Source organism: Garra rufa, chromosome 11, assembly GCF_049309525.1.
Source record: "Garra rufa chromosome 11, GarRuf1.0, whole genome shotgun sequence".
Lineage (NCBI taxonomy): Eukaryota > Metazoa > Chordata > Actinopteri > Cypriniformes > Cyprinidae > Garra > Garra rufa.
This window is the reverse complement of record NC_133371.1, coordinates 7,797,398-7,822,822: the sequence shown is the minus strand read 5'-3', so window position 1 is coordinate 7,822,822 and position 25,425 is coordinate 7,797,398. Positions and strand designations below refer to the sequence as shown.

At 37.6% G+C, this 25,425-nt stretch overlaps 1 protein-coding gene across 1 annotated transcript in view; it reads right to left on the bottom strand.

The window, feature by feature from the left end:
• The window catches only part of hipk3b (homeodomain interacting protein kinase 3b), an 82,844-nt gene extending 63,159 nt beyond the window's left edge, over window positions 1-19,685 (bottom strand). The window contains exons 1-2 of the mRNA XM_073849975.1: window positions 19,403-19,685; window positions 3,701-4,931 (exon numbers count right to left, since the gene is read on the bottom strand). Coding sequence (XP_073706076.1) covers window positions 3,701-4,929 — 1,229 coding nt within the window. The 5' untranslated portion in view covers window positions 4,930-4,931; window positions 19,403-19,685. The remainder of the gene's footprint in view (window positions 1-3,700; window positions 4,932-19,402) is intronic.
• Between the last annotated feature and the right edge of the window lie 5,740 nt (window positions 19,686-25,425).

Genomic DNA, 25,425 nt, shown 5'->3' with positions numbered 1-25,425 from the left:
TCGTATTTACTGCCTTTTAAAAATTCGTCAAGCAATTGTCAAGTACCTTTACAGAAAAATGACTATTTTTAAGGGTTTTCCAGGCCTTACGTTTCAAAAAGTCCAATTTAAGCACCTTGTACGAACCCTGACAGACCAAACCACTCAAAGCTTAAAACATCTAACACTCACAAACTTTACCCAAAAATATTTGGTCTGGTTTGATACCAATAACAGTACAGTACCTTTACCAAAGCTGAACACATTCTACAATGTTTAAATCTGAACAAATATCATCACATTTCCTTTAAAAGGCAGAACGCCAAAGAAATCTGAACTGCATGAATAACACCTACACAACGCAAACATGAATTATCACACAAACATCTGAGATGGACATGATTTTCAGTAGCTGGGGCATGTTTATACTCACTTATAGACACGGCTGGAAATAAGATCCTACAGATGACACAACACACTCCAAGATAGCAGAATACATGTCCATTAGTCATGCTACTATTAAATCATGTTTACTACTGTGTCAGTCAAAGCAACTCAAAACTTCTCCAGCTACATTATTTTTGGATTTATTATTTCTTTTATAGGATTGTTGTTGCTCCTTCACTAAACTGTTCAGATTTCATTCTCAGTGGTCGAAAACCAAATGTGGGTCACTTTGAATGCAGATCATACTCCGATTTTTCTTTCAAAGATGCACATGTGGAAAAACAAATAAATGTTGAAGCTAGAAATGTACCATTTCTAATAAGATTACACAAATTTCTAAGGAACCAGAACTAAAATCAGAATAATTGTTCTGGGAACAAGCTACATTTCTAGTTTCAGCATTATGCATCGTTTGTTCCTTTAAATGCAATAAGTATCAGCTGAATGCAAAGTGACCCACATTTGTTTTTTTACCATTGAAAATTCAACAATTTAGACACTGAGTCACACTGAGATTCCCACATCTCTGACACTGAAGCCCATATACTCATATTTCTGGTCTTAAAAAAAAGAGACACCAAAACATACTGGATTACTGAAGTCAAAAGATTTTATTAACAAACCTAACAATCATTCTGTAAAAATGAAATCAAATGTAAAATCATTCGGCACATTAAGACTTGCATGCAGTGGCTGTTCAGAATAGTTGACTACTTTTTGCATTTCAGTTGTATGAACTGTGGAGAGTGTGCAAATGGTTTGTACGTGTGGAAATCTCCAAATGCACGATGCAATTAATACTAGTGCATGAAATGTGTCCCGCAATGCCTGACCCTGCTCAGTGTGACGAATGAATCAGTAGTCTCGTATTGTCCTTTTGGACTTAATCAAATTGCCAAGAGTTAAACCTAATTAAATTAAAATAGCAAACCTAACCATGCTTTATTTTAAGATTAATGGACACGATTTGCAGAATGCATTCCTAGCAATCAATACCTTAAAACTCTATATGTGACCCTGGAACACAAAACCAGCCATAAGGGTACATTTTTTGAAATTGAGATATATACATCATCAGAAAGTTGAATAAACAAACTTTCCATTGATGTATGGTTTGTTGGGATATGACAATATTTGGCAGAGATACTTTGAATACAGACAAAATTGCCTTTAAACTTCCAAATGGAGTTCTTAGCAATGCATATTACTAATGAAAAATTATGTTTTGATATATTTGGGATCAGAAATTTACTAAATATCTTCATGGATCATGATCTTAAATATCCTAATGATTTTTGGCATAAAAGTAAAATCAATCATTTTGACCCATACACTGTATTTTTGGCCATTGCTACAAATATACCCCAGCGACTTAAGACTGGTTTGTGCTCCAGAATCACATATGCTGTAATGAAGGACCATAAATCCAAACCTCATCAAGGTTTACTGAAATTATTATAGCAAAATGGTTACCCATCGCTGGCATGCTTTCCAACCGAACTGCACAAAAGTACATGTAAAGTTCATTCTGTCTACATTTTTAATTTTGGCAATTTATCAAGATGACATTCAAGGCATTTCCTTTGATACATTTAGGAAAGAAGACATAGACACACATGATAACTCTTCCAAAAAATAAACAAACAAATGTAGCCAACATTTTACCATCTAAAACGAGGCTGACAAGATTTACAAATGCTCCCTGCATGCAAAATGCAGTTCTCCAAAAACTCATCCATTACCAGTTGTTTTTAGCCTATTGTACAAAGTACTTTTTCTCAAAAAAAATCACTTCCTTTCCCATGGTGATGTGACAAAAATGGTTTAGCCACTGCCTGTTGCATAGTGGGGTCAAATAGTTCTACAAGGTCAGTGTCGCTTTAGAACACAAGGGAAATTGTTTTACATCAGTGGTGTTTCCTGACTGGTGATTCCACAAGGATTTCAGTTGTATAACACCGAGACAGAGCATACGATCTTAACAGCTTCCACCGATCTAGAAGCGAGATTAAGAGCCCAAACAGAACAACTCAAGAGCAGTGTTGGGGGTAACACATTACAAGTGACTCAAGTTACATAAAAATTAGGGCTGGGACACGATTAATCGCGATTAATCGCATCCAAAATAAAAGTTTATGTTAACATACTAAATGTGTGTTTACTGTGTATATTTATTATGTATATATAAATACACACACAAACATGTATATTAAAGAAAACTGAAAATAAAAATTCAATTAAAATAAATAAAATATTTATAATTCTATATATAATCTAAATTAAATACAAATATAACTATCCACACATATAAGTATTTTTTAAAGGCTATACATGTATGTGTGTGTATTTATATATACATAATAAATATACACAGTAAACACACATTTAGTATGTTAACATAAACTTTTATTTTGGATGCGATTAATCGCGATTAATTGTGTCCCAGCCCTAATAAAAATATTACTTTTTCCAAGTAACTAGTAAAGCAACGCATTACTTTTTAATTGACAAGAAAATATCTGAGTTACTTTTTAAATAAGTGACGCCAGTTACTTGTCCCTCATTTATTGATTAAAAGCTCTCCTGTCCTCATGTGGAGGGAAATTGTGAGTAAGATGTTACTTTAGTTCTAGAATAAATGTGAACATGCATTAATTCATCTCACTCACTAAAAAACAGATACAGTTTTCCTCAAAATAAATAAAAACACTGAAATTCAACACAAACCTGCAATAATTAAATGTTCAATAATACAAATATCCTTTATGTATTTAATCCCATTTTATTAACTGATGTCTTTGCTGCCGACCTTCGATGATCCAATTCATCCATACTAATAAGCACAAATTACTCAAGATAATCTAATATTTGTTTTCCTTTTTTTATTGCTGAAGAGTTGACATTTGTTCTTCTGCGGTCTACTGTACAGACGTCAATTCACTTTTCTCTAAGCCTGAGGCTTTTGGTGTGAAAAGGCTTTTACATTAGACAAAAATACAACTTTTTATATTAAAAACAAGCAAGCAAGCCCTTCCCAGATTCAATAAAGTAGCGCAAAACTAACGAAACACGTTACTTTCCATAAAAAGTAACCAAGTAACGTAATTAGTTACTTTTTTAGGGAGTAACTCAATATTGTAAAGCATTACTTTTAAAAGTAACTTTCCCCATCTACTCAACTTCAACATTCAGTATAGCAACCAAACACAAGTGCAACTATTGGGAGACAATTTCTTTCAGCTGATGACCAATCGAGAGTTTTGTTAGTACATACCTGTAGTACCGCGACTGGAGGTACGTGGAGCAGACGGCTTTGGAGACGTGACTGGCTGAGCCGAAGTCTATGACTTTGACCCGGTAGGGCTGCCGTACAGGATCCACCAGCATGATGTTCTCAGGCTTCAGGTCGGCGTGAATCAGTCCCATGGCCTTCAGCTTTTTTAGTGCCGTGGCCACCTGCTGAAGAATGGGACGGATCACCTTCAGAGGCAGCGGACTGAATTTGTTCTGCTTGAGGAAGTCGTACAGGTTCTGCTCCAGCATCTCGAACACGAGGCAGGTGTGGCTGCGGTGCTGGAAACACTCGAAAGCCCGCACCAGGTTATGCTCCTCGGCGTTCTCGCTGCTCAGACGTGCCAGGATGCCCACCTCGATCTGGCCCTGCCGCGCGTACGACGGATGATTCTTCAGGATCTTCACCGCCACGATCTCGTTGGTGCCCCGTTTCCAGCATTTCACCACCTGACCGAAAGTACCACGCCCGAGGAAGTCTAAAACCTCGTAGGTGTTCTTCAAAGAGCAAAGCAACTCGTGCTGCACCAACTGGTAGTCTCCATCCACATTTCCGGAGTTCCCACCTTGCTTCGTGGGTGCCGCCGGCACCGCAACCGCAGGGTTGGCCACGTTGGATTGCAACATCGCAGGTAACATTGACAGGTCCTCGACAATCTGCATGGCGCTCCCCAAGTTCTCCAACTCCCCGCTCTTACGTTTCAGCCCGCATCTGTGGGAGCTGTCGTGCAAGTTAAAACCTCGTCCACAGTTGTCCGGATCACCCTCGTCCTCTCCTCCACCTCCTTCGTCCCCTTCACCCGGTCCTCCACCTCCTCCTTGACTGCCGCTTCCCTCTCCCCTTCCCCGTCCAGCTGCCCCTGTAGCTCCACTGCTGCAACCCCGTCCTCTGTCCTGCTGCTCCGGCTCCTTGTCCTGAGAGGAGACGCCCCCTTTCTGCTGCTGACGCCGCACGCCGCGTACGGCAGCCGTTTGCAACGGGAACTCCTGCCCGCGCTGCCTGCCGATCACAGAATCTCGTGTCTTAAACGAAGCGGTGAGTTTTGACGGGTAAGCGATGCCAAGGGTTCCACCATTCATGTAAGTCTGTGGGTAGGCCCTCTCATGGTAAACACAGTTACTGGGCTCGACTTTGAGTTTCTTCACACTACAAAAGGCACTTGTCTGAGTTTGAAAAACATGTGGTGGGTAGACCAAGACTTGTGAGGCCATACCTGTGAACACAAGAAAACCAGATTCAGATCATCTTACACTTTTCAACTGTGAACATTTTCAAAGAAACATTAGTTCACTTCCAGAACAAAAATTTACAGATGATGTACTCACCCCCCTTGTCATCCAAGATGTTCATGTCTTTCTTCAGTCATAAAGAAATTTCAGTATTTCTCTCCATATAGTGGACTTCTATGGTGCCCCGAGTTTGAACTTCCAAAATGCAGTTTAAATGCAGCTTCAAGGGACTTAAACGATCCCAGCCGAGGAAGAAGAGTCTTATCTAGTGAAACGATTGGTTATTTTCTAAACAAATTGACAAATATACTTTTTAACCTCAAATGCTCGTCTAGTCTCGTCTCTGCGATGCACATATGTAGTTAGGGCTGCAACGATTAATCGAACGATGTTGTGAGGCGCGTCTAGACAATGAAGCCGGTACTTTGATTAGTAGTAATTCTCCATCACGTGCGTTCAGCTGGAGCGGCAATTCAAACACCCCGCCGTAAATCACTGACAAGCCACGCCAAATCGCGCTGAAAATCGAATTCGATTCGATTTCGATTTTCAGCGCGATTTGGTGTGGCTTGTCAGTGATTTACGGCGGGGTGTTTGAATTGCCGCTCCAGCTGAACGCACGTGATGGAGATTTACTACTAATCAAAGTACCGGCTTCATTGTCTAGACGCGCCTCACAACATCGTTCGATTAATCGTTGCAGCCCTATATGTAGTCTGTGTAATCCGGGTCAAGACAGTTAGGGTATGTCAAAAAAACTCCCATCTCATTTTGTTCCCCAACTTAAAAATCGTCCTCCATCGCTGCAGAAGTACCGACCCAGTGTTTACAAAGTGAGCATGCAAAGAAGATCAAACACCCTTTACAAAAAAAGGTAAAACACCATTGTAAGACGATTTTGAAGTTGAAGATTAAAACGAGAAGGGAGTTTTCCAACATACCCTAACTGTCTTGACCCGGATTACACAGACTACGCATGTGAATCGCAGAGATGAGACGAGCATTTGAGGTTAAAAAGTATAAAAATTGTCAATTTGTTTTGAAATTAACCAATCGTTTCACTAGATCAGACCCTTCTTCCTCGGCTGGGATCGTTTAGAGTCCTTTGAAGCTGCATTTTGGAAGTTCAAACTCGGGGCACCATAGAAGTCCACTATATGGAGAGAAATCCTGAAATGTTCATCAAAAAACAATTTCTTTCGACTGAAAAAAGAAAGATATGGACATCTTGGATGACAAGGGGGCGAGTACATTATCTGTACATTTTTGTTCTGAAAGGGAACTAATCCTTTTGCTTTATAATAATATTATAATTTTCCTTATAATACAGTATATAATAATGCAATGTCTTTATCACTGCTAAGAATACTACGTGTGCCTTATTCTGTGTAAAAATGTCAAATACTCGACTGATGTCATAAAGTGAGTTTGGAGTATAAACATGTTATTAAATGTGGTATTTTCACGTGCTTTCAGACAGAGCAGCATTTCTACAGAGTCGTAGTTCACTGAGAAACTACGCAAGCAGCTGTCATTATCGCAAATGATTTCTTTCGATTGCATAATCGCACGATTAAATCGTCTACGATAACGAAAGCAATAAAGTGTAGCTTTTCAGTGAACTACGGCTCTGTGTAGTAAATGCTGCTCCATCTGAAAATAGCCTACACCCTCATTTTTGGGCATACAGGTAAGAGTAAAACATCTTTCAGATGTGTAAAGACATTCATTTGTGTGCACTCACAATAACAACCAAACACTGCGCTTTTGTAAAATAACGAAAGCAAACAGGATGCGTTTTCGGTCGTCTCGTTTTCTGTGAACTTGAGCGTGAAACTCTTTGTAGATCTTTGCCTTACGAGCATAGCTTAGCTTAACGTATACACTACTAGTCGACCACAAAAATAATAACCATACTGTGTGTGAACGCAACCGTATTAAGGACATAAATACTGTGTGAACGTGGCCTAAGTGAGAGATCATTGATCCCACTGCGTGCACTGGCTTGCGTCATCAGACTGACATCATACTTGACCTTTGCCCCCGAGTTACAGCAGCCTTGAGCAGCCAATGACAGGACACGATAATGACACACTGCAGCAGAAGGTTAGGTTCCTCCATCCAACACCCACCGACCCTCCTTCCATAAATGCCGTAAAGGGAAACAACTAACGGCTCACAGGTTCATTTGGCCTTTACATATCGGTTTCCACGATTCGAGATCTCTAGGCAACGGCTGTCTCAAAATGAGCATTACTGTGTGGGGAGGGGAAAAAGAGACACCAAAGACACAGTGTCATCTGTGCACAGCTTCTCTAATCTCAATAAAAATCCAAATTAGGAAGGACAGTGACTTAGAGGAAGTAAAGCCAAATGCTGTCTTTCTGTCACAAGTTGTGGGACTACTCTAACACAATTATTTACACTGAATCTTGCTCTAGGGTCAAACCTACCTTCGATTTATGCACCACCCAAGAAAAATGAAGGAAAGGGAACAAGATAAGACTGCGCTTTCTGCAAGAGTTAAACATGACCACAACTTTGAAAAGACGCTGCCAATTTCATATTCATTTGGCTGACATCCAGAGCAAATGTTGTAGCTTGTCCAACTCAAGTTAAGAGATGAAGAACATTTAAAAATCTCAAGAGCAACTATTCAGTGCAAAGAGACAATAGATGTGTAGTGAGCGAAGTGATGTGAAAAACTGTAAAATAACAAAAGACAGGCCAGTCCAAGCAGAGAAATTAAAAATGGATTAATATTATCCAAAACAAATCCAGTAGCTAACAAGAATCATAAAACAGATGATCACTGAATATTCTTTATCCAATTTAGCCATTTAACAAAAAACACACATCTTAACACTGAACACTATCATATGAACATTAACTCACACCAACTCTTGTTATTCGACAATCAATAACTTTGTTTTACTTTTACTCTACCAAAGTACTAGAAATTGACAGAAAAATTGAATCAGTAATCAGGCAGCTAGTCAATGTTTGCTCAAATCAGAAAATTAGGATGTGTTTTTTTTTTTTTAAGGAAGAAAAATGCATTGCATGTCTAAAAAAAGAAAAGGAAAACACCAAAAAGTACCATGGAAATCCAATTTATTTCTCCACCATGTGTAGAACAATTGTACTTCATTAATGGCTCACAAAGATGAAAAATGCCTGGTTTATGCAGATGGACAACAAAATAAACCAGAATTACAGAAGTGTCATGACACTGAAGGACCTGTGGGATTCTCACTCTTAGTGAACATTTCTGCTAAACAGAAAGTGTATAAGTAGCTTAGTGTTCTTCATTTAAGTAAGTAGCCTGTTTTAGTCATCCACATCAAATTAAATGACCTCAAGTTTAACCCTCTTTCAGAGATGGACAGCAGTGAAGCATTTTTACTTTACTCAAGTAAATTGAAAAAGTTAAAATCTGAATGTTTTTCTTTGGAAAACTTTTACTTCACTACATTCCAAAGCATTTTTACCCCTAATACTTAAGAACATTACAAATGTAGTACTTTCTTGTACACAAGTAAAACCTTGTTACACACCAATGAAACACTGTAGGTTTCAGTTTAAAGAGGGCAGAGGCGGACAGTAGTCAAGTATTCTTTCCTGTGCTTTAAAAGTACTTTTCAAGTGTCTGTACTTGTGTTTTTCTGTAGAAAACTTAACAACATTCCAAAGCATAATACTGAACCTTTTACTGCACTACATTTCATATTAAACATCATTCAGTACTTAGTACTTTTTTTTTTTACCTTTAACACTTAAGATTATTAAAAATGTAGTACTTTTTTGTACTCCAGTAAAACTTGAGTAAAAGTAAGAGGGTACTAGATTTCTAATATAACTAAAATACTAAATGATATGTGACCCCGGATCACAAAACCAGTCATAAGGTTAAATTTTACAAAACTGAGATGTATACATCATATGAAAGCTCAATAAATAAGCTTTCTGTTGATATATGGTTTGTTAGGATAGGATAATATTTGCCCGAGATACATATATTTGAAAATCTGGAATCTGAGGGTGCAAAAAAATCAAAATACTGGGAAAATCACCTATAAAGTTCTCCACAATGTATATTACTAATCAAAAATTACATTTTGCTATATTTACAGTAGGAATTTTACCAAAAAATCTTCATGGAGCATGATCTTTACTCAATTTCCTAATGATTTTTGGCATAAAAGAAAAATCAATAATTTTGACCCATACAATGTATTTTTGGCTATTGCTACAAATATACCCCAGCGACTTAAGACTGGTTTTGTGGTCCAGGGTCACATATGTATTATGAAATGTAGTGCAGTAAAAGGTTCAGTGTTATGCTTTGGAATGTTGTGAAGTTAAGTTTTCTACAGAAAAACACAGACAAAGTACAGACACTTGAAAAGTACTTTTAAAGCAAAGAAAAAAGATACTTGACTACTGTCCGCCTCTGCCCTCTTTAAACTGAAACCTGAAGTATTTCATTGGTGTGTAACAATCATCCAAATAAAAAAAAACTAGATAAGAAAAACAAACCAAAACCTGCCACAGCTCAAAGGTGTAAATTAGTGAATGAAAAGCAACACTTCCAAGGCAGCAGAAAGTAAATATCACAAGCAAGCCAACTATACATATACACAAACTGCAAGTTGTAATTTTCTTAACCCATTTACACTGTTCTTGGCACACTGGAAGACTGCATTTGGTAACTGCCTCAGTTTGCTTGGTTGTAGGGCCAGATTCTCAATACTGTCTCCATTTTAAACCACTGTCAGTATGAACTAGTTAAACAGGGCTGGGTAACAGACTAAAAAAAACTAGCTTTTAAACTATTTAGGCCTCAATATTTTAGCCTTTTGACAAAGATATTAATGTATTGCATGAAAAACGTATCATTAAAATGGTGTCAGTTCAATCAATAATCATTAATAAAAAGTGAATTAATACTCAACATATCAGTCTTAGCATGCTATACAAATTCATTACTTTGTTTCCAAAAAGTCACCTTTCTTACCAGAGTTAAATCACAGTACTCTAATCTCACCGTCTACTGTATTCTCTGAAATGGCTTCATTTTCCAAGACGCCTGGCTTTACACACCCTTACCACAATGAAATTTTGGACATTTGTGGGAAAATCCTATGAATCATCTGGTTTCGAGACCAAAGCAAAATATATGGTAGTTCTGAGTTGGGCTGGAACAGCCTGAGCAGCGCAGTTTAATTCAGGAATGAACAAACGGTTTTATTCATCAGTCAGTGAGTTCAGGAGTTATTAGACTGGGTGAACTTCAAATCAGAATAACACCACGTCCCAAATAAAACCAATTAGTCTCCATGACTACAAAACGCAATCAATCAAAATCACAGCCAATCAGAAAAGTGCATGGGCGGGCTGTCTCTGTAAGTGCACTGCATTATCACTCTGCAACAAACTCGTCCACATAATCGATGATGTTGAACTTATGTACTTTAATAGTAAAGCAATTCTTTTTTTGAGAGAATGTTTGAATGTTGAAAGATTGCAAATGTTACTGTTATTATGATTGATAAATTGACTGAACTAAACACTAAAAACAAACTACATTAATCTTAGAAACAAACAATTGTTTAGTTAATAGACTAATCTGAAAAATAAACGTTCAAAATCATTGTTAGCTGCAGCTCTAATAAAAACTTCACATATTGCAAAACATTTTCAATATGATCAAAAATGCACAGTATTCTGTGGAAGTCTGTTTGCGCCAATAAAAGTCAAGTCAATAAAAACAAATTGCAATTTTTCTCACAATTGCAGTTTTTCTCAAAATTGCGTCAAACTCGCAACTGACATTTTTCTCAGAACTGCGAGATAAAAAACGCACAATTGTGAGTTATAAAGCCTGAATTGAAATATAAACTCCCAATTGCGAGAAATAAAGACAGAATTTCAAGATATAAACTTGCAATTGACTTTCTCGCAATTGCGAGTTTGTATTTTGCAATTCTGACTTTTTTTCCCCTCAGAATTATGATATAAACTTGCAATTGAGAGTTATAAAATGCAGTTCTGAGGAGAAAAACAAACACCGATATGTTCACTGAATTGCGAGTTCCACAATTCTGACTTCATAACTCGCAATTAGGAGTTTATCACAAAACTGTGACTTTATTTCTTAGAATTGCCAGTTTATATCTCAAAGTTCTGAGAAAAAAAAAGTCAGAATTGCAATAGCGTTTGCATCAAGCAATTCTAAGAAAAAAAAAAAAAAAGTCTTGAGAAGTCGCAATAACTTTTTAAAAATGTTTTATTCAGTGGCAAAAACAGGCTTCTATAGTATTCAGACAATATTTATCATGGAATAAAATGTTTAAAATAGAGTTCACAGTCATTTAAATATTATATAAATATTATATATAATATAAATATAATAATTTACGTCCAAGACCTGAAGAGTTTTTAATCTGCGCTTCCACACATTTTAGCTATCCACGTCATGCACAGAGATACACGTTCTTTGATCAAAACTAAAATGAAAGCTTTTTAACATTAAACAAAGCAATAATCAGGATTATCAGTGGCACTGGACACATGGTCTGAATGTTCTTAAATAGAAAGCATTCTAAAAATAGACCCCTCTGTCGCTCATCACTTATCACTGTAATGGCTAGTTGGGGCAAAGTCTCTGATTAGCAGAGGAAAAATACCTTTCATCTTGTGTTACACTCATGTCTAGATAGGACACTAGTCCTTCATTTGAAAATAAGCTTCCTACAATTACCACCCACCCATACAGGCCTATTCCAAGCACTTGCTAAACAATACAGTAAACAGTTACAATTTAACTTTTCCTTTAATGTTTAACTCCGTTAAGGAATACAGAATTCCCAGTCAGAGCTGTGAGCATGCGGAGGAACAACATGCTGCTGGAAACCAGGCCTTAAACTGAATCCGTACTGACAGGATAGAGACCAGAGGAGTGCCAATGGTCTGACAGACACAGGAGTCTCTGAAAAGACTGCGGATCGTGTTCCCGAGACAGCTGCTGTGTTTACGTGACGTAAATGTTGCTGTGTCACAAAGCCACTGACAATTAGGATGAATGAAATGAAATTGTTGTAAATTTGCAGCCAGTGTGGTCTTGGTTAACAAAAAATAGAAGCGAGTTACATAATGATGCTGTCAAAGCAGGATAAGAGCATGGTAAATATGCTTGACATTTGCATTAAACATCATTTTAGATCACTTTTAATTAGTTGATTATTAGCATGCATATTACTACTACTACTACTACTTAAAGCACATATTATAACCTTATTCTTCATGACCATATTTTAGATCCCTTATCTACCTTACTAACTACTAATAAGCAGCAAATTTAGGAGTTTACTAAAGGCAAAAGTCATGGTTAATAGTGAGAATTAGTCCCTAAACTAAAGTGGGACCAAATGTATACAGTGAGGGAAATTGTTTTTTGATCTCCTGCTGATTTTGTACGTTCGCCCACTGACAAAGAAATAATCAGTCTATAATTTTAATGGTAGGTTTATTTGAACAGTGCGAGACAGAATAACAAATTAATCTAGAAAAATGCATTTTAAAAAAAAGTTATAAATTGATTTGTGTTTTTTGAAATAATATTTGATCCCCAATCAATCAACAAGATTTCTGGCTCCCAGGTGTCTTTTATACAGGTAACAAACTGAGATTAGGAGCAGTCTCTTAAAGGGAGTTACCTGTATAAAAGACACCTGTCCACAGAAGCAATCAATCAATCAGATTCCAAACTCTCCACCATGGCCAAGACCAAAGAGCTGTCCAAGGATGTCAGGGACAAGATTGTAGACCTACACAAGACTGGAATGGGCTACAAGACCATCGCCAACAGTTGGTGCGATTATTCACAAATGGAAGAAACACTAAATAACTGTCCATCTCCCTCGGTCTGGAGCTCCATGTGAGATCTCACCTCGTGGAGTTTCAATGATCATGAGAACGATGAGGAATCAGTCCAGAACTACACGAGAGGATCTCATCAATGATCTCAAGGCAGCTGGGACCACAGTCACCAAGAAAACAATTGGTAACACACTACGCCGTGAAGGACTGAAATCCTGCTCTAGAAAGCTCATGTACAGCCGTCTGAAGTTTGCCAATCAACATCTGAATGATTCAGAGGAGAACTGGGTGAAAGTGTTGTGGTCAGATCAGACCAAAATCCAGCTCTTTGGCATCAACTCAACTCGCCGTGTTTGGAGGAGGAGGAATGCTGCCTATGAGCCCAAGAACACCATCCCCACCGTCAAACATGGAGCTGGAGACATTATGCTTTGGGAGAGTTTTTCTGCTAAGGAGACAGGACAACTGCACCTCATCAAAGAGACGATGGACGGGGACATGTACGTCAAATCTTGGGTGAGAACTGTTGAAAATGGGTGGTGGATGGGCATTCCAACATGACAATGACCCAAAACACACGGCCAAGACAACAAAGGAGTGTCTCAAGAAGAAGCACATGAAGGTCCTGGAGTGGTCTAGCCAGTCTCCAGATCTTAACCCCATAGAAAATCTGTGGAGGGAGCTGAAGGTTTGAGTTGCCAAACGTCAGCCTCCAAACCTTAATGACTTGGAGAGGATCTGCAAAGAGGAGTGGGACAAAATCCCTCCTGAGATGTGTGCAAACCTGCTGGACAACTATAAGAATCATCTGACCTCTGTGATTGCCAACTCATGTTTTGCGAAGGGGTCAAATATTTATTTCACGCATTAATTTAATCTGGATTTTTTTTTTTTTTTTTTTTGTTATTCTGTCTCTCACTGTTCAAATAAACCTACCATTAAAATTATAGATTTTGTCAGTGGGAAAACGTACAAAATCAGTAAGGGAACAAATAATTTTCCCCTCATTGTATATCTCAGGGACAGTTCACTCAAAATGAAAATTCGCACCATTTACTCACACTCAGTGTTGTTTCAAATGTGTATGACTCACTTTCCTTTGTAAAACAAAAAGATCTGTTGGTGACACTTATTCACTATGACTTTTCCCTCAATAAATTTCCATTTGGCTGCTTATAAATAGTAAGAAAGTTGTTAGGTTTAGGTACAGTATTAGGTAGGATTAGGGATGTAGAATAAGGCAGCAATATGTGCTTAATTAGTACTAATAAATGGCTAATATTCTAGTAATATGCATGCTAATAAGCAACTAGTTAAGAGACCATAAAATAAAGTGGTACCGGTTTGTTTTCTTCTATTTTTAGGTGAACTATCACTTTTTTTCCATTCTTACATTATCTTTTTCCTTCACTAGTTAATTTTAAATGGTCCAGCAATTGTTATCGTCTTCCAGGTAAAAAAAAAAAAAAAAAACATACATCCAGCTGGTTAATAACAGTAACAGCATAGCTCTCCTCTACAAGCTTCATGATGTGTCATCATTCAAGTCTGCAGTATTAGGGTTAGTATTCATTAATATTCAAGACAATAACAGTCAAACTTGGCAAAAACCAATAATACAGCAATTCAAGAAACCATCTGAAAGCTTTCAAGGCCAGGACTTTAAAGGAAAACAAGCAGTGTTGTTTTGGACTCCAATAAATGCATTGCATGGGAGAAAATAAAAACTGTTCTTTAAACATTCTTCAAAATACAAAAGTAAAGCAGATGTAATGATTCCTCTTATACCATTTACACCATGTTTGTTAGTTTATGGTGGGACTCTTATCAGGGGTCAAAAAGCAAGGCAATAAGTAATCTGAACTGAACGCATGCACAACAACACAAGGCCATAAAGCAAGAGAAATGCTAAAAAGTTCAGCGACGCATGTTTTCCTATACTTCAAATCAAAAACAATACAGTACAGACAGGACTACAGACGAACAACAAAGAAGGCCATTTCTGAGCCACCCGTTAAAATGTACATTCCATGGAGTCAGAGCTCGTACTGTAGTCAGGTCTATTTTGGTGGCGAGGCTCACCACAGTGAGTAACACGGGCCGCAGTGGGCCGCTGGTGTGGACATGTCTCTGCTCTCAGCACAACTCAAATGGCAGCCAGGCTATCGTGTGACTCCTCTATTGAACTTCCCCCGCCGCTAAATGAGCTCATTCTTCAGAAAAAGCTGCTCAAAACAGCCTTACCCACCATACAACAACCAACATGAAACACTGTCTGTCTCTAGTGTCACCTTACAACAAAACCTAGCGCATTACACAAACTCACAGACACAGTTCTGCCTGAAAATAAAATCAGTCATCATTTATTCATCGTCACACCATTTGAAAGCGATAGGGTGAGCGGGGCACAAACTAACGCGGGGTTAATTGTAACACACGTGGTTTAAGTATTTCAGCACACGCTAGCGTAACCAAAGTTACGGTATTTACTAGTTGCCATAGCAGCACTATGCAGAGAAAAAAGAACGCCAAAATTCAAAACCCTTTTGAAGATATCGCTGAATATTTATTTTACCATAGTAAAAGTACATTTCTGGCTGAAGTAAACTTTTCATTTGTTTTTAGTATTCATTTAAAAATGAGACAAATCTGCTATTATTTTAATCTCCAATTTGTTCTTTATCAGTTTAGATAGTTTATTAATGCTTGGTAAACCAGCAGAAGACATTAACCTGTATTATATTCCAGTGGCGCAGATGGGGAACGCTGTAACACTGTGTGACAATATGCCCCGCTGTTATTAAACTATGCTATTCTCTGACATTAGCGACGCAATTTACACTATTGACTTCTAAGGATTTTGATAAGAAACCACAAGAAACAGGTGAATAAAGGCTGACAATCAATGTTTAATGTTCAGAAGTTATTATTTCAAGAAATGTAAAGTATTTTGGCTGGTTTATGTGTGTGGTGTTCTATGAGAGCTGTGTGTGGAGGAGTGGAGTGTTTTTCTGAATGTCTAAATGTGTTTCATCTATTTGTCCACATTGTTTTGAACTACTGTACAGCTGTGTGTTGCGATCAGGGCCGTTCCAAGCATTGCTGCGATGTGTTCATTGTCAAACTCCAAAATTAGATTTTTTTTTAAAACGTCATTACTTTATTTGAAAAAGTTAACTCATGTATTTTACTGACAAAATATTTTAGTTTGTTGTGTATATTTTTTTCATTCGATCAGATAACATTTTAAGCTGTCATATGGTCGTGTTACAACGTGCCCCTCAGATGTTACAATGAACCCCACCTACGGGGCATGTTGTCACGTTTCACTTCCTTTCTTTTGAGGTAAATAACGAAAAACGTATACACTGTAAATATGAAACAAAGCGATATATTTGTACTAGACAAGTGTGAAAATAATGTGGATAAAAATTGTACTCTGAACCCCAAGTGGATTTACATAAACAGCGAAATTCAAAAAGTGTTAGGTTGTGCCCTGTGCTCCCCTATTACTTTGTTCTGTGGAAGACGCACAATGATTGGTGAGGAATATCCTGGACGTGTCAAAGTTATTATTCACTGATAAGCGGGCCATTAAACAGATAGTTCACCCTAAAAGGAAAATTCTGTCATTATTCAATCACCTCTGTGTCATTTCTAACCTGCATAATTTCTATTCTTTATTTTGTGGAACACAAAACAAGATATTTTGAGAAACAAAGTTAGACAAATTTTTAATAATATTTCCCTTTTCTGTAACTGGATCATCAAATGAGTTTGTTAAACTGACCACTTTGTCATCCAATATGTTCACGTCTTTCTTTCTTCAGTCGTAAAGAAATAATTTTTTGGGAGAAAACATTTGAGGATTTCTCTCCATATAGTGGACTTCTATGGTGCCCCGAGTTTGAACTTCCAAAATGCAGTTTAAATGCAGCTTCAAAGGACTCTAAACGATCCCAGCCGAGGAAGAAGAGTCTTATCTAGTGAAACGATCTGTCATTTTCTAAGAAAATAAAGATGTAAATACTTTTTAACCTCAAATGCTCGTCTTTTCTAGTTCTGTGTGCACTCCAGTTCAGTACAGTTAGGGTACGTCGAAAAAGTCATCTCTTTTTCTCAACTTCAAAATCATCCTACATCGCTGCAGAAGTACCGACCCAGTGTTTACAAAGTGAACATACAAAGAAGATCAAACCCCCTTTACAGAAAAAAGGTAAAACAGTGATGTAGGATGATTTTGAAGTTGAAGATGAAAACTAGATGGGAGTTTTTCGACATACCCTAACTGTATTGACCCGGTTTACTACGAGACAAGCATTTGAGGTTAAAAAGTATATAAACTGTCAATTTGTTTCGAAAACAACCAATCGTTTCGCTAGATAAGACCCTTCTTCCTCGGCTGGGATCATTTAGAGTCCTTTGAAGCTGCGTTTAAACTGCATTTTGGGAGTTCAAACTTACATATCTTAAACTTACAAATACATTTCCACTATATGGAGAACAACCCTGAAATATTTTCCTCAAAAACATAATTTCTTTACAACTGAAGAAAGAAAGACATGAACATCTTGGATGACAAGGGGGTGAGTACATTATCTGGACATTTTTGTTCTAGAAGTGAACTACTCCTTTAAACCAATCAATCAGAATCCAGTGTTCACTGAAGGACCCAACTTATGAATCTGATCTTCTGACTTCCAAGAAAAACCAGTGCAAACGTGAATATAGTGAAGTTCTTTTATGTTGTGTTGTGTTCACTTTCATTAGGGGCCTGGTCAAATATGCAGTGTGTGTGTTCCACAGAGGAGAGTCATTTGGGTACAACATGAATTACATACACTTCCTCATTTTAGGTTGAACTATTCCCGTAACTTCTACTGTGTGTCAATAAGACAAACAGCTCTCGGTTTAATCAGATATTGAAAAATCTCTGGCAAAGCTCTATGTGTAATGGTAACACCCCACATGACTTCTTCTCATGCATAGTAAACCAGTCTATTTTTATTTAACATTTGACCTTATCCGCTGCAGACGCATGCTGCCTCAAAACAACCTCAATTAGCACTTTTAAAAAAAGTATCCTAATGCACTCGACTAAGGCTTTTCTTCCCTCTTCTCTCATTACTTACTTTTATGTTCTCAATTATTTTTCCATCTTATGTACATATTTACATTCGAAGTGAACCACTTCCCCAATCATCCAAGATGTTCATGTCTTTCTTTCTTCAGTTGTAAAGAAATTGTTTCTTGAGGAAAACATTTCAGGATTTCTCTCCATATAGTGGACTTCTATGGTGCCCCGAGTTTGAACTTCCAAAATGCAGTTTAAATGCAGCTTCAAAGGACTCTAAACGATCCCAGCCGAGGAAGAAGAGTCTTATCTAGCGAAATAATTGGTTATTTTCTAAAATATATAAATATATAATAATATAATAATAATAATAATAATAATAATAATAATAATAAAAATACAATTTCTATACTTTTTTAACCTCAAACACTCACCTTGTCTGGTCTAGCTCTGTGTGAACTTTGAGTATTCCGGTTCACTCAAACTTTGAAATCGTCCTACATAGTTGTTTTACTTTGTTTTGTAAAGGGGGTTTGATCATCTTTGTATGTTCACTTTGTAAACACTGGGTCAGTACTTCTGCAGCGATGTAGGACCCTATACCCTAAATGTATTGAACCGTCAAGACGAGCATTTGAGGTTAAAATGTATATCAATTGTAATTTTTTTTTTAAAATAACCCATTGTTTTGCTAGATAAGACCCTTTTTTCCTCGGCTGTGATGGTTTAGAGCCCTTTGAAGCTACTTTTTGGAAGTTCAAACTCGAGGCACCATAGAAGTCCACTATATGGAGAGAAATCCTGAAATGTTTTACTCAAAAAGATAATTTCCTTACAACTAAAGAAAGAAAGAAATAAAGAAAGAACTACTCCTCCTCTAAAAAGTATATAAATTGTAAATGTTTTTAGAAAATAACCGATCGTTTCGCTAGATAAGACTCTTCTTCCTCGGCTGGGATCGTTTAGAGTCCTTTGAAGCTGCATTTAAACTGCATTTTGGAAGATCAAACTCGGGGCACTATAGAAGTCCACTATATGGAGAGAAATCCTCAAATGTTTTACTCAAAAAACATAATTTCTTTTTGACTGAAGAAAGAAAGACATGAAAATCTAGGATGACAAGGGAGTGAGTACATTATCCGTACATTTTTGTTCTGAAAGTGAACTTCTCCTTTAACGCATGTGCACCTAAACGCAGCATTTTAACGGTTTCTACTGATTTCACACAAACCTACTCTGTCACTGGTCACACATCAAAGTTAGGTTGTATTTCAGTTGACTGCGTCCCTAGTAAGGCGACTACCTACCCAGGATGTCCGAATGGTCCTCATAAATCAAATCGAATTAAAAACGTCCGCATTATCTCAGGCAATAATCGTACTTTGCACCACGTCTCTGAGGACAAACAAGGCTGTGTAGGATCTCGGTTTCGGTTCGAGTGCTCCATAAACAAGTCGAGATGTGTCACGATCAACAGTCTCTCCGATTAAAAAGTCTCACCTTTCACACGGAGTAACAGTAGATATAATCCAGGTCTTCTCCGATCATTTTCCACACTTCAACTGAACTCACAGCATGTAGATGTGTGTGTGTCTCATACTGCTGCCATCTTGTCCTGAGTCCACAGCACCATCAGCCACATTCTACACCTCAAATATCTCGACAATACACGCGATCCACGACACAGAACCGAGTCCGGGCCATTGCGGTGAAGCTGGAGCTCTGCTTTGGGTGGTATGGGCGGCGGAGCCCATGTTGTGTGCGGGGAACAGCAGCTCTGACAGTCGATATCATGTCCCTCTACACTCACTCACTCTCAGCTGCGCGAGGAATGTTTGCTGCTTATGACACTGCGTCAGGCACAACTAATCGAGCGAGGAGCCAATCAGAACACTCGATGCGGACATGACGGCAGCCCGTAAAAGAACGGTAACCATAGTTACCGCAATACACAATACAGTAGCCAGGTGTTAATGTAAAATAGAACACGTGAGATGTGCTTTTAGAATGCTTGAAGAAAACGTGTTGCATTGCGAAGTTAGCCTTGTTTTTTTTGTACTGTAAACACCTTTAAGACGAGACACTGCAGGTGAATAGGGAAAAAAATAACTAATAGTTACCTTGCTTACATTGCAAAAACGCTTTTCTTACTTAGATTTTGTGTCTTGTTTCCAGCCAAAATATCTAAAAATTCTTAAATCAATAAGGATTTTCTAGACGGGTAAAATTGTCTTGTTTTTAGAAAAAAAATAAGTGTGTTTTTGCTTAGAACAAGCTAAATAATCTGACAATGGGGTAAGAAAAAATATCTTATTTCAAACAGAAAACAAAATTATTTTTCTTACCCCATTGGCAGATTATTTTGCTTGTTTCAAGCAAAACACTTAATTTTGATTTTTTTTCTTCTGAAAACAAGACAATAATTTTTACTTGTCTAGAAATTCCTTCTTGATTTAAGAATTTTTTTATTTTTTTTTTTTTATTTTTAAATATTTTGGCTGGAAACAAGTAAGAAAAGCATTTTTTTTGCTGTGCACTGATAATTGCATGTTTTGTATTGCAAGTTTTCTCAAATGTTAGGTTTAAATATGCAAATGAGGCATTATTTATAATATGTGCTAATTTGCATACATTTTAGTACAAAAATCTAAACACTGGATGTCACACATCAAATGTTTTTACAGAGGGGATTTTGGGTATATCATTTTTGTCAGTCCATAATTCAGAAAATACTTAGAACAGACAGAAAACACCATATTTTCACAATTTGGGGGGGGGGGGGGGGGTAAAATGTTGTATAAAATCAAGCTAATTCTATATGAACAAACCCCTCTGTAAAAACCTTCAGGATATAGACAGGAATACAAATGTAAAGTGTGGTGTGTGTAAGTGCTGCTGAAGTGGAGATTTATGGCTCAGTGTAGGAGAAAAAACTCACGGCCTTTAAAAATCTGTATTCTAATTGAAATCTATTGACACAAATAGATAAAGTGCTATAAAATAAACACTTAACATGTCTTCTGGATGTTTTCTTTCCACTAGTCTGAAAAAACACTTCATGAAACACCAAAAAAACCAAAATTGTTTTTGCCTGCAGTGTTTCCCCTTAAGGTAAACTGGTTGAGAAGATGCCTTATGAATCCAATATCACTGTGTGTGTGTGTGTGTGTGTGTGTGTGTGTGTGTGTGTGTGTGTGTGTGTGTGTGTGTGTGTGTGTGTGTGTGTGTACCTGGTATTCATCACGTTATGGGGACCAAATGTCCCCACAAGGATAGGAATACCAGTAGATTTTGACCTTGTGGGGACATTTCTCAGGTCCCCATGAGGAAACAGGCTTATAAATCATGCACAATGAGTTTTTTTGAGGAAGTAAAAGTGTGCACAATCTCCTGTGAGGGCTAGGTTTAGGTGTAGGGTAGGTGTAGGGCCATAGAAAATACGGTTTGTACAGTATAAAAACCATTACGCCTATGGAATGTCCCCATAAAACATGTAAACCCAACATGTGTGTGTGTGTGTGTGTGTGTGTGTGTGTGTGTGTGTGTGTGTGTGTGTGTGTGTGTGTGTGTGTGTGTGTGTGTGTGTTTATTCCAAATAAGATATTTGACCAACTTGGTGGCCTATCTTTCTTACCAAAGTGTAATTTCTCGCCTGGCAAGTTACCTATTTTCTCATCTAACTTCTATCAGCAATGTCTTCTGTCATGGAAATTATGTTTTGTCCATGATTTCTCTTCCCACAAAGTGCTTCTTTTGGAATAATGCTGATGTAACTGTTAGAAATAAGTCTCTTTTTCCCTTAGATGGTTCAATAACAACGTGAACTGTGTTCTGTTCGTGTTTGATGATTGTGCGAATATTTTAACTTACAAACAATTTCTGAATCTCCATAAGTTTCCAGTTCCACCAAAGGAATATAATAGATTGATGAGAGCCTAACCCAGTTCATTAGAAATCACCTTAAATTCAGTAAAGCAGCAGTGTTTATCCAGCTTTATGTTTGGGTGGTGTCCATATTTTAGATCGGAAATGACAGACATATTCGCAAAATATTTCAGACAAAGAGAAAGATTGATATTGAAATCAAAGACATTGAAAGATATAAGAGAATTAAAAATTATAGTCTTAAAAAAACAATTGTAGCCTACCTTAAGCAGCCCATGTTGGAGTCTTCCAGTGGTCTGTCTGTGTAGAGCTTGTGTTTGTCATCCGCCCCACTCCTGAGATACTGTTTGTCTGTTTGTTAATGACCTAAAAGTATAAACAAAACTAGATTACTCCTTTTAAAGATGCTAATTGGTGTAAACCTGTTGCTGACACAATCATTGTAAGTTTAGAGCAGCTGAAAGGAGACAGAGCAGCTGTGAGGTCCTCCAGTGGACTATAGTATGAGTCTGATGAGACGAGCAGCTTCATGTGTGCATAAGAACACATCTCAGGACATTTGGTGGGTCAGGTTTGAGCAGCTGGCTTGTTTCTGGTAACAGGAAGTGACTGGGGGATGGAGGTGGTCTCTGAATCACTCAGTGGAAATGCTGCAACACTGACGGATGCATTGAAACAACTCTCTATAGCATTAGAATGAACAACTAGATTAAAAAGCCTGATCAGAAAGTGTGAAAAAGTTTTTAAAAATTTGAAAAGTTTTAGAAATTGTAGAAATGTTATGGTTTTCAGTCTGAAAAAGATTGAAGTTGAAAGTAGTTTTAAAGTGTAAAGCTTGAATGTTTTGAAGGCAGTACAGTCTGCCAGATGAATGGATGGATAAATGGATAGATAGCTTGTTTTACCATGTTTCTAACTTATTTAGCATGTTACTAGCATGTAGCTAGCATGATTAGCAAGTTACTAGCATGTAGGGCTGTCGCGATAACCGCAATATCGTAATACCGCGCTATTGACGTGCATAACCGCAGAGGAATGCAACAACCGCAGCAACCGCGATATTTGCCTGTTTTCTTTTTTCCTAAGGATTTGCCCTTCTCACTTAATGCCTGTGTGCTGAATATTAAATTAATAATAAGTTAGTAATGATAACATAATGTGTCTATTATGAGGCTCAGTAGATATGCACTTAACAAGCCTAAACAGACAGCGAATGAGAGAGAGATCGACTGAGCTTGTGCGATTACCTGCGTCTGTCTTTCAGACCGAGTCAGGTATGTATGTGAAACTAGCTTGTCATGTCCAAGGAAAGTGAAATCTGTCTTAACATCGATGCTCTGCTGGTCAGCTGAGCCTTTAAAAGTGGCGATTAAAGTTAAAATGATTTCAACTTCGTGTTTCATTACGTCTCTCTTTGAATAAATAAGCGTTTTTGAAGGTGTAGTTGAATGAACGGTTTAAAGACTTACTCAAAGATAATAGTCTCTTGCCTCCATCTTGTGGCGTAAAAATGAAACTGCACTGACTGACAGCTCGCCTAGAACACGCAGGTGAAATACTGACAGAAAGTCTCTTGTCCAGTCAGACTCGAGGGTGCGCGCTAACTGATGTATGTACGAAGATTTCAGATGCGAAGCCTCTAAATATGTCTGACATTTTTCTTCAAAATTTGCATTTCTTTCTGGCTAGGTTTCTATGTAAGTACTGTTTACTTCACTTCATGTATCAACGCGATTTGGTTTCGGTTTATTGATTTCTGAATATGACCTTACATTGTAACAGCCTACACACAATTATATATATATATATATATATATATATATATATATATATATATATATATATGGCGGTAATACCGCATACCGCGCTACTGAGCCACTCAAAATTACCGCAAGGGAAATTCCTTAACCGCGACAGCCCTACTAGCATGTTGCTAGCATGTTTCTAACTTATTTAGCATGTTTCTAGCATGTAGCTAGCATGATTAGCAAGTTACTAGCATGTTTTACCATGTGTCTAACTTATTTAGCATGTTACTAGCATGTAGCTAGCATGATTAGCAAGTTACTAGCATGTTGCTAGCATGTTTCTAACTTATTTAGCATGTTTCTAGCATGATTAGCAAGGCACCAGCATATTTTTAACATGATTAGCATGTTACTAGCGTGTAGCTAACATGATTAGACTGTCGCTAGCATGATGTTAACATTACTAGCATGATTAGCAAGTTACTAGTATGATAAAAATGTTTTTAACATTTCTAGCCTGATTAACATGTTGATAGGATGTTTCTAGCATGATTAACAAGGCACTAGCATGTTTTTAACATGATTAGCATGTTACTAACGTGTAGCTAGCATAATTAGAATGTCGTTAGCATGATGTTAGCATTACTAGCATGATTAACATGTTTTTAACGTGTGTCTAACCTGATTAGCATGTTGTTAACGTTTCTAGCATGATTAGCAAGGCACTAGCATGTTTTTAACATGATTAGCATGTTACTAGCGTGATGAATGGATGGATAAATGGATAGCATGTTTTACCATGTTTCTAACTTATTTAGCATGTTACTAGCATGCAGCTAGCATGATTAGCAAGTTACTAGCATGTTGCTAGCATGTTTTTAACTTATTTAGCATGTTTCTAGCATGATTAGCAAGGCACCAGCATATTTTTAACATGATTAGCATGTTGCTAGCGTGTAGCTAACATGATTAGAATGTCTCTAGAATGTCAGCATTACTAGCATGATTAACATGTTTTTAACATGTTTCTAACCTGATTAGCATGTTGTTAGCATGTTTCTAGCATGATTAGCAAGGCACTAGCATGTTTCTAACATGATTAGCATGTTACTAGCGTGTAGCTAACATGGTTAGAATGTCTCTAGAATGTTAGCATTACTAGCATGATTAGCATGTCGTTGCTAGCCTGATTAGCATGGCAGTAACACGACTCTAGTCGCTAGTCTTGGTTGGATAGCTAATATGTCTAGTGTGTGTGAATAGAGTGTAATGTTGTTGTACAGTAACTGAATGAAATCTACAATTAAAAATAGTTGAGTTGAACTAAACTGAACTTCACAGTGAGGATCCATTATAAGTAATAGTTAGACACACTGTGATCTTCTGTCAGTGCTGTTCTTCATTCAGGATGCTGTTAGTTTGAACCTCTACTGAGTGATGAACTAAACCAGTGGTTTTCAGTCCTGGTCCTGGGGACCCACAGCTCTGCACTCAGTTGAGGACATGGATCTCTCTCCTAACCAGCTGATGAACTCAATCAGGTGTGGTAAATTAGAGAGACACACAAAATGAACTAAAGCAGCACTCTCGGGATTCTCTAGTTCAGCGTTTATCTGTCTGCTGTTAACCTGGTTCCTCTGGCACCTGCGTGTCTGAATGCATCCAGGCTAAGCTCTGTCCAGCTGCTCTGACAACAGGTGTGAGCGCCAGGCTTCGTCGTATAAATATCCTGCTGGTCTGACAGCTTTTTTGTTTATTTATGAGCAGCATTTGCAGTTGAAAGGCACATTAACACATCAGCAGGAGAGCTGTTGTTCTCCATATCAGCTGGGATTTTAGATGGAGGAGATCTAGTCTATCTTGAGCACGGAGGACTTGTCTATATGTTCA